Source organism: Eulemur rufifrons, chromosome 29, assembly GCF_041146395.1.
Source record: "Eulemur rufifrons isolate Redbay chromosome 29, OSU_ERuf_1, whole genome shotgun sequence".
NCBI lineage: Eukaryota > Metazoa > Chordata > Mammalia > Primates > Lemuridae > Eulemur > Eulemur rufifrons.
Genome location: NC_091011.1, coordinates 30,809,235 through 30,823,479, shown reverse-complemented (window position 1 = coordinate 30,823,479; position 14,245 = coordinate 30,809,235). Strand labels below are relative to the sequence as shown.

Below are 14,245 nucleotides of genomic sequence, written 5' to 3'. Positions count from 1 at the left end.
GCAGCGGCAGCCGCGATGGCTACAGAAGGAGGGAAAACCTCTGAGCCAGAGAATAACAATAAAAAACCCAAAACCTCAGGCTCCCAGGTAAAAGCAAACATATAAGAGAATTCATCACGACACATTAGAAGAGAGAGGGAGTTATGCCCTTTAAATGCCCAGAAGTAAAGAACAGAATAAAAATGTTTATGCACTCAAAGCATCTTTCTGAGAGTGAGGAACTTAAATTGTAAATTCATGAAGATTTCACATATTTGAGGGTATAATGTTGTTTAAAATTACATCAGGAACTCAGACCATAAGAAAACGGTGTGTGTTTTCCCCAGGGCATTTTGAGTTTAGGAAAATAGCACTTTAAAAAGTTTGTTAGAAATTTCCTTTTATTTAAACTTTATATTACAGGATCTGCTTCCTTATTCATATAGCTTTTGCCTGCATTTGTTCATATTTCTTTTTAATTTCTGCCGCTTCCTAAGTTCTGATATGTAGAGCTGTCAAAATAAATAAATAAATAAATAACCCCTTCCAACTACTGGCCTCCACTAAATCCACCCGCTTTTTTTTTCCCCTCTCCTTTACCATCCCATTTTGGGTAGGATTCTCAGCCCTCTCCTCTGGCTTTACTGGCAGCTACTTGCAGCAAAATAGGGACTCCTGGTGAAAATCAAGCAACTGGACAACAACAAATTATTATAGATCCAAGCCAAGGATTGGTGCAACTTCAAAATCAACCACAACAGCTAGAACTGGTAACAACACAACTTGCTGGAAATGCTTGGCAACTTGTTGCCTCCACTCCTCCTGCTTCAAAAGAAAATAACGTTTCTCAACCAGCTTCTAGTTCGTCTAGTTCTTCCAGCAGTAATAACGGGAGTGCATCTCCTACAAAAACTAAATCAGGTAACCCTTCCACCCCTGGTCAATTTCAAGTCATACAAGTACAAAATCCAAGTGGTAGTGTACAATACCAAGTGATTCCACAACTTCAGACAGTGGAAGGTCAGCAAATTCAAATCAACCCAACTAGTAATTCATCTCTACAGGATTTGCAGGGTCAAATTCAGCTCATTTCTGCAGGTAATAACCAAGCTATACTCACAGCTGCTAACAGGACAGCTTCTGGAAATATTCTTGCTCAAAACCTGGCAAATCAGACAGTTCCAGTCCAAATTAGACCTGGTGTTTCAATACCACTGCAATTACAGACCCTTCCTGGTACTCAGGCTCAAGTTGTAACAACCCTACCAATTAACATTGGAGGAGTGACTTTAGCTTTGCCAGTGATAAACAACGTGGCTGCTGGAGGAGGGACTGGACAGGTTGGCCAGCCTGCTACTACTGCTGACAGTGGGACTTCCAATGGGAATCAGTTAGTGTCCACACCCACCACCACCACTGCTTCTGCCAGTACTATGCCGGAATCTCCCTCCTCCTCCACCACCTGCACAACCACTGCTTCAACATCTCTGACAAGCAGTGACACATTAGTGAGCTCAGCAGATACGGGCCAGTATGCAAGCACATCAGCCAGTAGTTCTGAACGCACCATTGAAGAATCTCAAACACCTGCTACTACTGAGTCTGAAGCCCAGAGTTCCAGTCAGCTTCAGCCTAATGGAATACAGAATGCACAGGATCAATCAAATTCTCTTCAGCAGGTGCAAATTGTAGGCCAGCCTATCTTACAACAGATCCAGATCCAACAGCCTCAGCAACAGATTATTCAGGCTATTCCGCCACAGTCATTTCAACTCCAGTCAGGGCAGACAATTCAGACCATCCAGCAGCAGCCTTTGCAGAATGTTCAACTTCAAGCAGTAAATCCGACTCAGGTGCTTATCAGGGCTCCAACTTTAACACCTTCAGGGCAAATCAGCTGGCAAACTGTACAGGTACAGAATATTCAGAGTCTTTCAAATTTGCAAGTTCAGAATGCTGGGTTATCCCAACAATTAACCATCACCCCAGTGTCTTCAAGTGGTGGCACAACTCTTGCTCAGATTGCTCCTGTGGCTGTTGCTGGTGCCCCAATAACTTTGAATACTGCCCAGCTTGCATCAGTGCCTAACCTTCAGACAGTGAGCGTCGCCAACCTGGGTGCTGCAGGCGTTCAAGTGCAGGGAGTTCCAGTTACAATCACTAGTGTTGCAGGTAAGTTACAGCATCTTTTCTCTTTACCTCTTAAATAGTTTGTAATAACGATCAGTTATTGCTTTTCTTTGCCAATTCTCATATTGAAATAGAACTCTGAAGTAAACAGACTATCTATCATAAGGAATCAAAAATAAACAGGAATCCTGGTAACTATCACTCTGTATTAATCAGTGAGACATGTTCACTTTTGTAGATTTTAGTGTTAGGTTTTATGTGTCACATTTGTTAGACAATTTTTAAAATGTATTCTTTCATGGAACAAAACTTTTTGATTAGAATCATAATTGCCTTTTGTGATTTAGAGATCATATTTGAGTACACTTGAACTCTTGAGAAGGAACCCTAGTTGAAATGATATCTATCTCTGAAGAAAAGTAGGTTTATACTGAATTGGTATATGGTTGTGAGTCTGTTGAAATTTTAATTCTGTTAATAAGGCTAACTTTTTTAAAATTGGAAGTTACATCTCAAGCTTCAGCATTTTGTCGCCCATGCTTTTTTGTGTTTTATTACACTGGATTTCTTTAAACTAGATATTGATGCAGCTGAGAGATAGAATTTTAAGTTGTAAAATGTTTGATTAACTTTTATGTCTACTGTTGTGTTAAAATCAGGATTTGGTCAGGATTTTGAATTTATTGTCCTTTGTAAAATTATATTTAAGTAAATCTTATGGTCATTATGTTATTTATAGATGTTTAGTATGAGGTTCATGGAAAGCAATTAAAAATGTAGGCAGTAAAATGTCAGTAATTTGAATTAATTCCTGCAATAAATTAAACCAATTGTAAAAGCAGTTGTTATGCATATAAATAGATACTTGTAAGTACTTAGAAAACTAGTCTTACAGTTTGATCTTTTTCAGACCAGTACCTAATATCTTCGTTTTCTAGTAATTAAATATTTTTCATTGATTCTGATTGGGTGAAAGCTTTGTTATGGTTTTAGCGACTTTGATACTTTTAGCCCTTGTTAGTTAAATATTTCTATTTTGATTATCAAAGATAAATAAGTTTATCACTTTTGAATGCCCTTTCTTGAAATAAGTTGCAGAAAAATTATGCTAGGGTTCTTCTTTTACAGTTAATACTTAATATATGTATGTAAAATTGGAAATTGCCAGGTAGAGCCTTCTGATTCAGGAGAACCGAGATTACATTTTTTATCTAGATACTCACTACCTCTAGACCAGCGCTATCCAGCAGAACTTTCTGTGATGTTAAAAATGTTCTCTCTCTGTCCTAGCCGGTATGTTAGGCACAACCTACATGTGGCTGTTGAGCAGTTAAAATGTGGTTAATGTAACTGAGAAACTGAATTTTTAATATTAATTTAAGTAGCCACATGTGGCTAGTGGCTCCCATATTGACAGCACAGTAATCTAGTCAGTATTTTGAGTGTGGCATTTTTTTCCCCCTAAAACTATTACAACACAATTATATAAATATTTCTCTGAATTAAAATCCTTAACTTGCTTTGTTTCTACTCATTTTCTAAAAACATTGACAATGACTGGACTGTTTCAGAAAAGTGTTTTTGGTGGGTTGAATAATAGTTTGCGTTGTCAAAGCACAAGTTGTTTCACTTGCATTTCATCTTGACTATTAAGCACTAGTTAGTGAATTGTGATTAAGAGAATTGAGTAACTTAAATTTAGGTTAGAAATAGTCAATTCTGCTCTCTAATTGATATCTGTTATTAATATAATCCAGAGGTTTTCCCTTACCCATTGTAAGGGTAGGGAAATGTTCTGACCACCCAACTCAGATTCTCTTGAATGGTGCATTGTAAATGCTGGGTCCAGCTTCTGGTACTGTAAGTTTTGAGGTGTGGGGTCCAGGAATTTGCCTTTCAGACAAACTTTCCATGTGATTCTAAAACTCACTGAAGTTTGAAAAATGCGGGATCTAGTCATCAGCAATGAACCAGAAGACAGAGTATGGAAGCAGGTGGATGTCGAGCCTTAAGCGCCTTAGAGAATGCATTTTGGTGGCAAGTGCAACTTTTTAGTTTTTATTCCACAAATATGTATTGAGTGGCTACTATGTGCTGAGCACTCCCAAGAGGTGTGATTATTACTTCATTTTCAGGGAACTTAAAGTGATTTTGGGAAGCTTAAGTGTACGAGGAAATTTGAACTTTACGTAGTTGGATTTTTTTCCTAAAGCCAAAGATTTTAAATTTTGTTGATGTTAAAGAATTAATGTTCTAATAGATGTGTTCAATCATTTTTAAAAGACAGCCGTATTACAAAGACTAGAAATGTACCCCGATTTCTACAAGTCAATGTAGCTATCTAGTGTAGTTGGCAGATTTTACTGCTTTGCCTAGTATAGTAGGTGCTGCTTGAGAAATCCTTTTTGAATGAAGGTATAGAAGGTAATGGAGAAATAGCAGTTTGGAATTGGGACCCATGCGTTGGAGTGGTTTTTAATGAAGCTAATGAAATAGTTTTGTTTTCATTAATTTCTTTTGGCTTTGTGTTTTTAAGACCAGAGTGGGATACCAGGTACTTCACTGTCTTGAGAAGGGGGAGAATGAGCAATAAATGCCTATATATCCCTTTTTATAAATATCATTTTTGTATTCCTGGAAGTTCAGATATTTTACTTTGTGTCCCCATTCACCTCTTTTTTTTTTTTTTTTTTTTGAGACAGAGTCTTGCTTTGTTGCCCAGGCTAGAGTGAGTGCCATAGCGTCAGCCTAGCTCACAGCAACCTCAAACTCCTGGGCTCAAGCAATCCTTCTGCCTCAGCCTCCCGAGTAGCTGGGACTACAGGCATGCGCCACCATGCCCGGCTATTTTTTTTTTTTCTCTATATATATTTTTTTTAGTTGGCCAGATAATTTCTTTCTATTTTTAGTAGAGACGAGGTCTCGCTCTTGCTCAGGCTGGTCTGGAATTCCTGACCTCGAGTGATCCACCCGCCTCGCCCTCCCAGAGTGCTACGATTACAGACGTGAGCCACAGCGCCCGGCCCCCATTCACTTTTAAGTGCATCCTTGGTTATTTCACGTTCCCACTCCAGGAGAATGGTATTGTTTCATTTGTGGAAAAATTTTTGCTCTAAATATTCGCAATAAGTATTACCAAGGCTTGAAAAAAATTATTAGTGTCAACAGAATGTAATGACTTACTCAAGGGCAAGGGAAACTCTCCATCATCCATCCTTATCGTACTTTTCAAGAGGTAGAGGAATCTGGATGATGTGGACAGAAAGGGAAAAAAAAAATCATACCAGTCAAATCAAATGCAACCACTTCTTGAAGCTGGGGAGTTTCATACTTAGTTTCATAAAATGAGAATGTTAGTGACAACTTATGGGGAGCCTCTTTCCTTTATAATGTATTCAGCAGAATGTGTTTTTGTGCTTTGGCCTCACCTGAAAATCCTGAGTTCCAGGCTGAGCATTAGTTAGAATGTAGTAGAAACTAAATACATGTATCCTTTGTAGAAACCTTGTTTTTAAAAAATTATTTATTTTATTTTATTTTAGAGACAGGGTTTCGCTATGTTGCGCAGCCTGATTTTGAACTCCTGGGCTCAAGCAATCCTCCTGCCTCAGCTTCCCGAATAGCTACAGTTACAGGCTGGGATTACAAACACATGCCACTGCACCCAGTGCAAAGATAATTAATTGTACTTCTGGCTTAAGAACTTTCCTATTTTAACTAAGTGAGGAGAGTGGAAGGTGTTTTGCTAAAAAAGAACTACCTGTTTTCACAATGTCCTCTGGTAGCCCTAAATAAAGTGAATTTCAGGAGTTACATTTTCTTAATTAAAGAATTTAGAGCTTGTAGGGAGCATTGGTATTTAAATCTGTCATTAATTTGCACTGGCCAGCATTTTGACTTACTTTTGGCCATAATTATTATATCACACATAGTGACAGATCATGCTATAGGCCTTTTGATTGATGAATGGATATTTCTTTGTCAATTTTAATAGAAATTAACATTTTTATGCTAGTTTTCCCACAAAGGAAGTTCAGACTTGGTAAGATGTTGCTGGCCCTGCAAGAACTTGACTTTCTTACCTAATTTCTTCCCTTCTCCAGGGAATTAAAGTATAGGAACTAGAGATGTAGTGTGAAACAGGAATGGGAAGGCCAGTTCTTCATTATTGATAAAAATGAGGACCAAAGAAAATAATTGAAGTTTATATTTAATTTAAAAACCTAATTTAATCCAGTAGAGTCAACCTCTTACACCTGTCTTTTTTCTAGAGCTAGTAAAGGTAGAAAATTCGTTTGAGGTCTAATACAAATATGGTTTTCCTTTGCTATATATGTTGTATTAATTTGGATTTCCCTAAGTAGGCATGTTAAAGTAACATTTCTGTGTATATACATGTGTACATACACACTCCTGGTTTGGTTATTTCATTTTTCAGAGAAGTCAGGTTTACTCTGTAATTTTATTTCTCTAAAATCTTCTAATACTATTTGTTATGAGGAACTTATGTCTTGTACCCTATACAAATGATTTAAGTTCTGAACTACCAAGTTGGTTTTACCCATTAGATGGTTTTTTTCATGGAAGATGAAAAGTACTCAATGTAGAGCCACATTAACGTTTTTAAAGTGTATTTTTTGAAAAGAATTTCAAGATAGGGAAGCAAGGGAAAAGTTTTAATCACCTGCTTTTCAGATTCTTAATCAGTGAATATATAATAAGTAATACTTCTAGAATATTGGGGCAGGTCGAAGAGACAAGAGAAAAAGAAGCTTGATCAAAAATGAAGATAGGCAACAGTGCTATGCATAGATCTTGTAGAAATACCGGATTTTATAAAATAATAGAATTTTAGTTGAAAGGATCTTGGAGATTATGGCTTGCCAGTTGTAACCTTTTGATATTGCTGCTAAAGTCTGTTTATAAAGGCATTTTGTGTTTTTACAGTTTTAAGTGAAAACAGAAATGTGGGTTAGAGGTTCTGCAGTGTTATAATAAGTACTTGGGGATGACACAGTAAGGATTGACAGTAAAAGGAGAAACCTAGCCTGATACCAGACCTTGCACATGTATGTGCTCTTCTTTCTGTACTCTTCTGATCTAGGTATGAGATAAGATTGTATGTTCATAATGCTTGTCATTTTGCTACCTAGCGAATGAGCAAATTGTGGCAAAGGAAACCTGTTGAACCACAATTGCTTATGTACATACACAGTGAGATGAAGACTTAATGAAATTGTAGTTACTAAGGCAACTTAAAAATAATTGAGCCTCTTTCCTCCCACCTTCTGTTTAGCCCCATTTTAGAAATGAAGAAATTGAAGCCCAGAAAGGTTGAATGGCTTTCTTATATTTTGTGTCAAAGTAAGGGCTAGAATCTTGATTTCTGCTCCAGTTGTCTTTCTACTGTATTTCTGGGTTTGTTATCCAAATCTCTTGCTAGTAAATAAGTAAATGTAGCTGAAGTATGGGAATCAGGGAGGGAGAATATCCTGCTTAGTTTGTCTCCTTGCAGATAAGCTGTCCCTATCATCACTGGATTTTTAGCACTGTATATTAAATATGATATTGGTAAAAAACACAATTCTCTAGGTCTCTTTATTACTGAATTTAATGGTGGAACCACTTGGTATTTTTTTCTTTCTTGAAAGAGCAAGTTTAGAACTAAAGAGATTAGTAAATTCCATATGTAGGTAGGGAAATCCTCAGGCCATTGAGATATTGTAGTACCTTTCTCTTCAAATTGTATAAATCTTTTACCTTTTCACAAATTTTTGTTAGAAATGGATTTTTTTTTCCTTTGGCCTGTGTGAGAAAGAAGTGGATTTTTCTAAAAATGAAACTTGTGGAGGAAGGAAACAAACATTTATTATTTACTTAATATATGTCAGGTGCTGGGCTAGGTATGTGTGTATATATTTATTAGAGACATGGTCTTGCTCTGTTGCTCAGACTCGAGTGCAGTGGCATGATCATAGCTCACTGCAGACTCGAACTCCTGGGCTCAAGCAATCCTCTTGCCTCAGCCTCCCAAGTAGCTGGGACTACAGGCACACACCATCATGTCTGGCTAAATTTTCTGTTCTTTATAGAGATAGGATCTCATGATATAGCCAAGGGTAGTCTTGAACTGGCCTCCAGCAACCCTCTCTCTCTCTTCAATCATGGGATTACAGGGATATGCCACCATGCCTGGTCTAGGTATTTACATTATCTCGTTAAACCCCATAATATCCTTGTCAGGTAGGTATTATGTCCATTTTACAGATCACCTTACTGAGCTTTAATTTCTTGAGGAAAATTGGCCCTCTAGTGAGTGGGAGAGCCATGATTGAAAGTTATCTCTGATCCCATCTCTTATGTTCATGCAACATAAGCAGCTATAAGGATACGTCTGTAAAGGGCCACTTTTTTTCTGAATGGCATTTTTGTTAGATAAAATGACCAAAAAAGGGGGCTGTTTTTCACCCTTTTGTGTCTGATTTGCATACTTAAATCCTTTAAAGGGTAGACAGTTTGGAAATTGAAATATTGTTCTGTTAAGGTCTCTTCTAGCTCTAACATGTGCTAAGAGATGATTATGACCAAAAGTAATAAAAGAAGTGGTAGATAAAAACTGGTGTGGCTACATGGAAACCTCCGTGTTAAGCTCAGATTTTAAAATACTGTTTTGTGGGGGATAGAAGGAGGGGCATATATGATTAAGAATGAAAGCAAAAAGCAGCATGACACTTTAAGAATAATGTCAGGAAAGCAGAAACTCATTATAATGTCAGGCTTTTAAAATTATTTTAAACAACTTGTATGGATTTAAATCAAAGCAAGAGAGACACATTGCTTGAGCAAAATTGTGTAATACTATATTAAAAGAGAACAGAGAAAAGACAAAGCTTCTCCACTCTACTTCTGTTAACCAGCAAGGAAAATGCAATTGTGGCAGAAATGACTAGCAATGTAACTCTCTGAGATATTCGTTCAAGGTAAGTGAGGAGATAGAGGACATTAGTTGATTTTTGGAAGTCAGGATGATGCAGGTGAATGCTATCCTAGGATCATAAGGAACTTTCAGATTTAGTTTCAGGCTAGTGTCAGTAACTTAAAAGTCATGCAACATGGAAAAAGTACCAAAACATATGGTATGAACAAACACCTCATTTTTTCAAAACATTCTAAACTTCAGACAAATGAGCTTGATAAGCATCCTTAACAGAGTCCTTGAATGAATTACTGAGTGGTTGGCCCCTGAACATTTAACAAAGAATTCAGAAATCATTAGGAGCCACTGTAGGTTCACTAAGAAATTAGGTTTGTATCTTCTTTCTTTAGGGTTTCCAGATGCGAATACAAAAGAAGTAATGTCAACACAGTGTATCTTGATTTTAGTATTGATAGTCATGATTTCTTTAAAGGTTCATAGCTGGTTGCACAATTATGTGAAAAATAGTAAATGATTGTCAACCTCAGAGGTTTCTGGTATTATGGCATGGGGTTCTGTCCTTAATATAGCCTTGCTTAACTTTTTTTTTTTTTTTTTCAAAAACCAGGCCAAAGGATGGCCTTGTTTACTGAATTTACAGATGAGACAAAGCCAAAAGACAGTGCTAATATGATAGGATATACAATTGATATTCAGAGTGATCTTAATAGGCTGGAATGCTAGGCCATAATTAGCAAGATAAATATAACAGGTAAGATCCTCTGCTTAAAGTGAGGGGAATTATATCCCTACAAAATAAAAAACCTGGCTTGGCAGCAGGCCTTGTGAAAATGATGTGGGATTTATTGGCTTAATATGAACTGAGAGTAGAGTAACGCTCCTTCTATACTTTGTGCTTACCAGACCATTTCTGCAATATTGTGCATAGTACTGGGTGGCACATTTTAAATGGGACATTGACAAACTGGCAAACATATCAAGAAAGATTCTCAGAATGAAGAGAGTAGAAAACCTTTCATACTAGCAATAATCAAAGAGCAGGGAGTTTTATTGTTAAAAGGAAACAAAATAAATTTTGACAGATGTATTTAGGTATATTGAAACTGAAATAGTTCTGTTTTGTTTGGCTTTAGGAAAACATAGAATATTGTGTATGTACACACGTAAGCACAGACTAGAGCTGTACGATAATGGAATGGTTTGTTCCATTAGGTGGTGATCTTCCTATCATTAAAGGTTGGATATCCATCTGTAGACTTTAGAAGAATTTCTTGTACTGCATTAAAAGTTTAATTAGATAAAGTATAGACTGGGTGTCATCTTCTAATTCTAAAATCTAAGCTTTTATGAATATTTAAGCATGTGGTCTCATTCTGGGTACTCTGAGCCAGCATGTAGTCAGAGATCTCTGTAAGTCTTACTTGAACTTGAATGATTGAATAAGTATTAATATTTAGGGATTTGGGGTGGTGGTGTTGAGGGTGACATTTACCATTTTTCTTATAGAGGCAGTATAATCAAGGTAAATTCTATTAAGCAATAAGTTTAATACTTTAATTCATAAATATATTCATTATTTTTAGACTCTGAGCTTAGGTATTGTTTTTCTATGTCATTTGCTTTTTTATTTGGTAAATAACAAATCATTAGTATTTTAAGCACACATTTCAATGCCTAACACTGAATTTGGAGTTAAGATATTTAATATTTTATCTCAGCACAGGAGTTCCCCCTTCATGGTTTCAGTTACCTGTGGTCAACTGTGGTCTGAAAATATCAAATGGAAATTTCTAGAAAACAATTCATAAGTTTTAAATTGTGTGCCGTTCTGAGTAAGGTGATGAAATCTCACTGTTCTGCCTGGGGTGGGAATTCTCCTTTTGTCCAACGTATCCACTCTGTCTCAGCTCCCCTCTCACTAGTCACTTGGCAGCCCTCTCGTTTATCAGATTGATTGTCATGGTATCGCAGTGCTTGTGTTCAAGTAACCCTTCTTTTACTTAATCATGGCTCCACAGTATAAGAAAGGTGATGCTGACAATTTGGATATGCCAAAGAGAAAGAAAATATATGCCAAAGAGAAGTTGTTAATCTTCCACTGTGCCTAATTCATGAATTAAACTTTATCATAAGTATGTATGTATGGGGAAAAAACATAGTATATATATATATATATATATATATATATAGGGTGCAGTACTATCCATGGTTTTAGGCATCCACTGGGGATCTTGGAACATATTACATATTCCCCTTGAATAAATTAGGGGACTACTTGCAGCTCTTTAACTATAGTTGTGTTTCTGATACTGTCATTTTAATATGAACAATGTGATAACTTTTTCTTGAGTGGAATCAGAGAATGGTTGGAAAATCTAGGAAGTACTCACAGCTTTAAATTTGTTAATTTACCTTATGGAGTAAGCAAATCCAGTATGCTTATCTTTTTGGCTCAAAATACTTAGCAGGGATGTTTTTAAAAAATCTTTGAGACCCAAGAACCTATTGAATAGAAGTGATAATTCACATATGTGAAGGTTCTTTTTTCCTCAGAGATGGTAGTAAAGTTAGGGAGGTAGGAAATACCTGTGTTTGACCAGAGGTGTGGTTCAAGTAGTAGGTTTATTATTACTGCAGACACATGTACTGAGAAGCTTCACAGAGCATAGGACTAAGAATTAAAATTCCTATTTTTGCTTGGGTGCTGCCCCCCATTAACTGTTGCCCCCTGGGCAAACATCATAATTGTAGCTTCATTCCTTTTTTCATTTGTTAGTGATATTAATTCCTTCCCTCTTTACCTCATAGAGTTGCAAAGATCAAATAATATATATATAAAGGCTTTGAATATTGTAAAGAAAACTGTATGCAGAAGGTAGAATCTGTATATAGTGACACCCACTAGAAGAGTATGAAGTAGTAAAGTGGGAGAATGAGTTATTTTAGGTTATGGATATTAGCTTGAGTAATATGTCAGAAGTAAACGAGAGAGTTGAGTAAGAGGAGTATCAGAAAGCTTTGGTGAAGTGCAACCAAGGATATGGGGAGGTGCATCTACAGGTGGGAAAGAAGCAGTGTATTTCTGTGTGGTAAGAACTAAATGTCTGCTGTGTGCTCAGCCCTTGCTGGGTTCTGAAGAACTAACATGTCTTAAAAGGATACTTACGCTGAGGGGATAAGGCTTACATACAGCAAACTATATGCCAGCTGCATAGGAGAATTTATATAATACTTAAGTACAGGGTTTTGAGATACGGAAAACAAGTAAGAGAGCTCAACAAAGTGAGATTAATGGATTCAGTAAACAAGGAAAGCTTTCTGTAGTGGAGATAGGACGTCAAATATTCCTGAAAAGTTGGTTTGGAAAGTGAACATTTGAGACTTCGCAGGTGGAGAGGTGAAGAGAGAGGATATCTTGAGTCAAGCTGCTGAACTTGGAGAAGAATTGGAAAAGTATAGCCCTCACTTGGAAGCGTATAGCTAACACAGGGAATGGTGGTCTCTCTTCTGTGTGCTTCGTGGAGGCACAGGGTTCTCCCAGAATAGCTCAGGTTTGCCAACTGAACAGCCTGCCACCCCTGCTTCAGCCAGAGAAGTTGCTGTTTATTGAGCTATTTTTTAACATTTTGTTTGAAGAAGAGATTCTGCCAAAATCATAATAAAAATAAGTTTGAAAAACCTGAATCTAGTGGATAGAAGGAATTGAGTGGAAATAGTTGCAGTGCAAATGATATTTATTGGCATGTTTCTCTGTACATCAAAGTGTGGAAAAGTTAGAAATCAGGAGCCCAGTTAAAGGGATGTTGTTAAAGTAATTTAGTCATGAATTCACAGTGGTCTTTAGAAAGGCTATGGCAGTGAAGTAGATGGTTGCTAAATATGAAAAACAGGTTGTTGAACTTCTCTTTAGCAGCCAGAATGGTAACATGAAAGAAATAGTAAGGGATTAGGTAAAAACATCAGGTTGGTTGGTTCTTTTCCCCTACTCTGTATCAAGCATGGTAATAGGCATTGAGAAACTAAAGATAAAGTGAGACATGTTCTTCACCCTCATAAGGGTATGTTATCTGTTGTGGGAGACATATGGTATTTCTTTACTTAGGACATACTTTTTACATTTTAACATCTTTGAAATTGAAATATACCTTACTGTCAAAGGCATGTCGTAGTTTAATTAGCAGAATTTTTTCTTTCTTACAGTTACTTGCATCTTAGACTCAATGGAATATGATGTGTGTATAGTTAATTAAATTACTTTGTGGTGTTCGGTTTATAAAAGCTATGAGTGAAGTGTTACAGAAGCCCAGAGGAAAGAGGAACTAGTTCTCCTTGGTGTAAGGTTCTGGGAATGTTTTTATGGAGAGAGTAGTACAGAGATGAGACTTAAAAGAATGACTAAAAGTTTGCCAGATCAAAAGGAGAAGGAGGACCATTTTAGGTTATGTTGGATTCCACATGCAGGTTGGAAATTCAATTGGTATTCTGCAAACATTACAAAATTCAGACTTACATGAAGGAATATTAGTATATATTAAAGTTGAATTATAAACCTCATGTAGGTGGCATCTGTGTCATATATATATACACATATATATATATATATTTTTTTTTTTCCCCTCATACCCTGATGAAGATTGCTCAGTACATGTAATCCTGATATTGAACTGGAAAACAGACACAAGCTGAGAACTTTGATTTCATAAGGGGATGTGGTGGATAGATCCTTGGAATAGACCTAAGATACATACTTAAAGAAACAAGAGAGTTTATGGTCATAAAAGGAAAAGTGATTAGTAAAGTGAAATAAGGGAATTTACATCTGATTGCTTCATATGTTTTGGTAGATAGTTGCAGGTGAGAATCTCTGCAATGAGGGGATTTTTGAGGAGAAATTGAAGATATGTAAAGTTTCCAGGTTGTTTCTGCCCCTCCGAAGGTATTATGCAGATATTTTATAATGTGGCCAGTCAGAAGGGTTTAGACAGTTCTGTAAATAATGAGTCAAGTCACCATAGCTTTTTGTTCACAGAAGCGGAGCTGCTTTTGCACAGGAGTATAGGAACCAGATAGTGATCTGTGCTGTGGTAAGTGGGTACCTGTGCCTCATATCGGGTTGGGGGAGGGGGTGGAAGATCCTTGTTTGGGTGTAGTTGAGGATGTCTGCACCAGGGAGTTGAGGGAGAAGAGGGAAGAGGAAAA

General features: G+C 36.8%; 1 protein-coding gene across 1 annotated transcript in view; it reads left to right on the top strand.

Annotated features, from left to right (window-relative positions):
• SP4 (Sp4 transcription factor) overlaps positions 1-14,245 on the top strand; it is a 77,872-nt gene continuing 63,627 nt past the window's right edge. The window contains exons 1-2 of the mRNA XM_069462024.1: positions 1-87; positions 597-2,151. Of these exons, the coding sequence (XP_069318125.1) occupies positions 16-87; positions 597-2,151 (1,627 nt within the window). The 5' untranslated portion in view covers positions 1-15. The remainder of the gene's footprint in view (positions 88-596; positions 2,152-14,245) is intronic.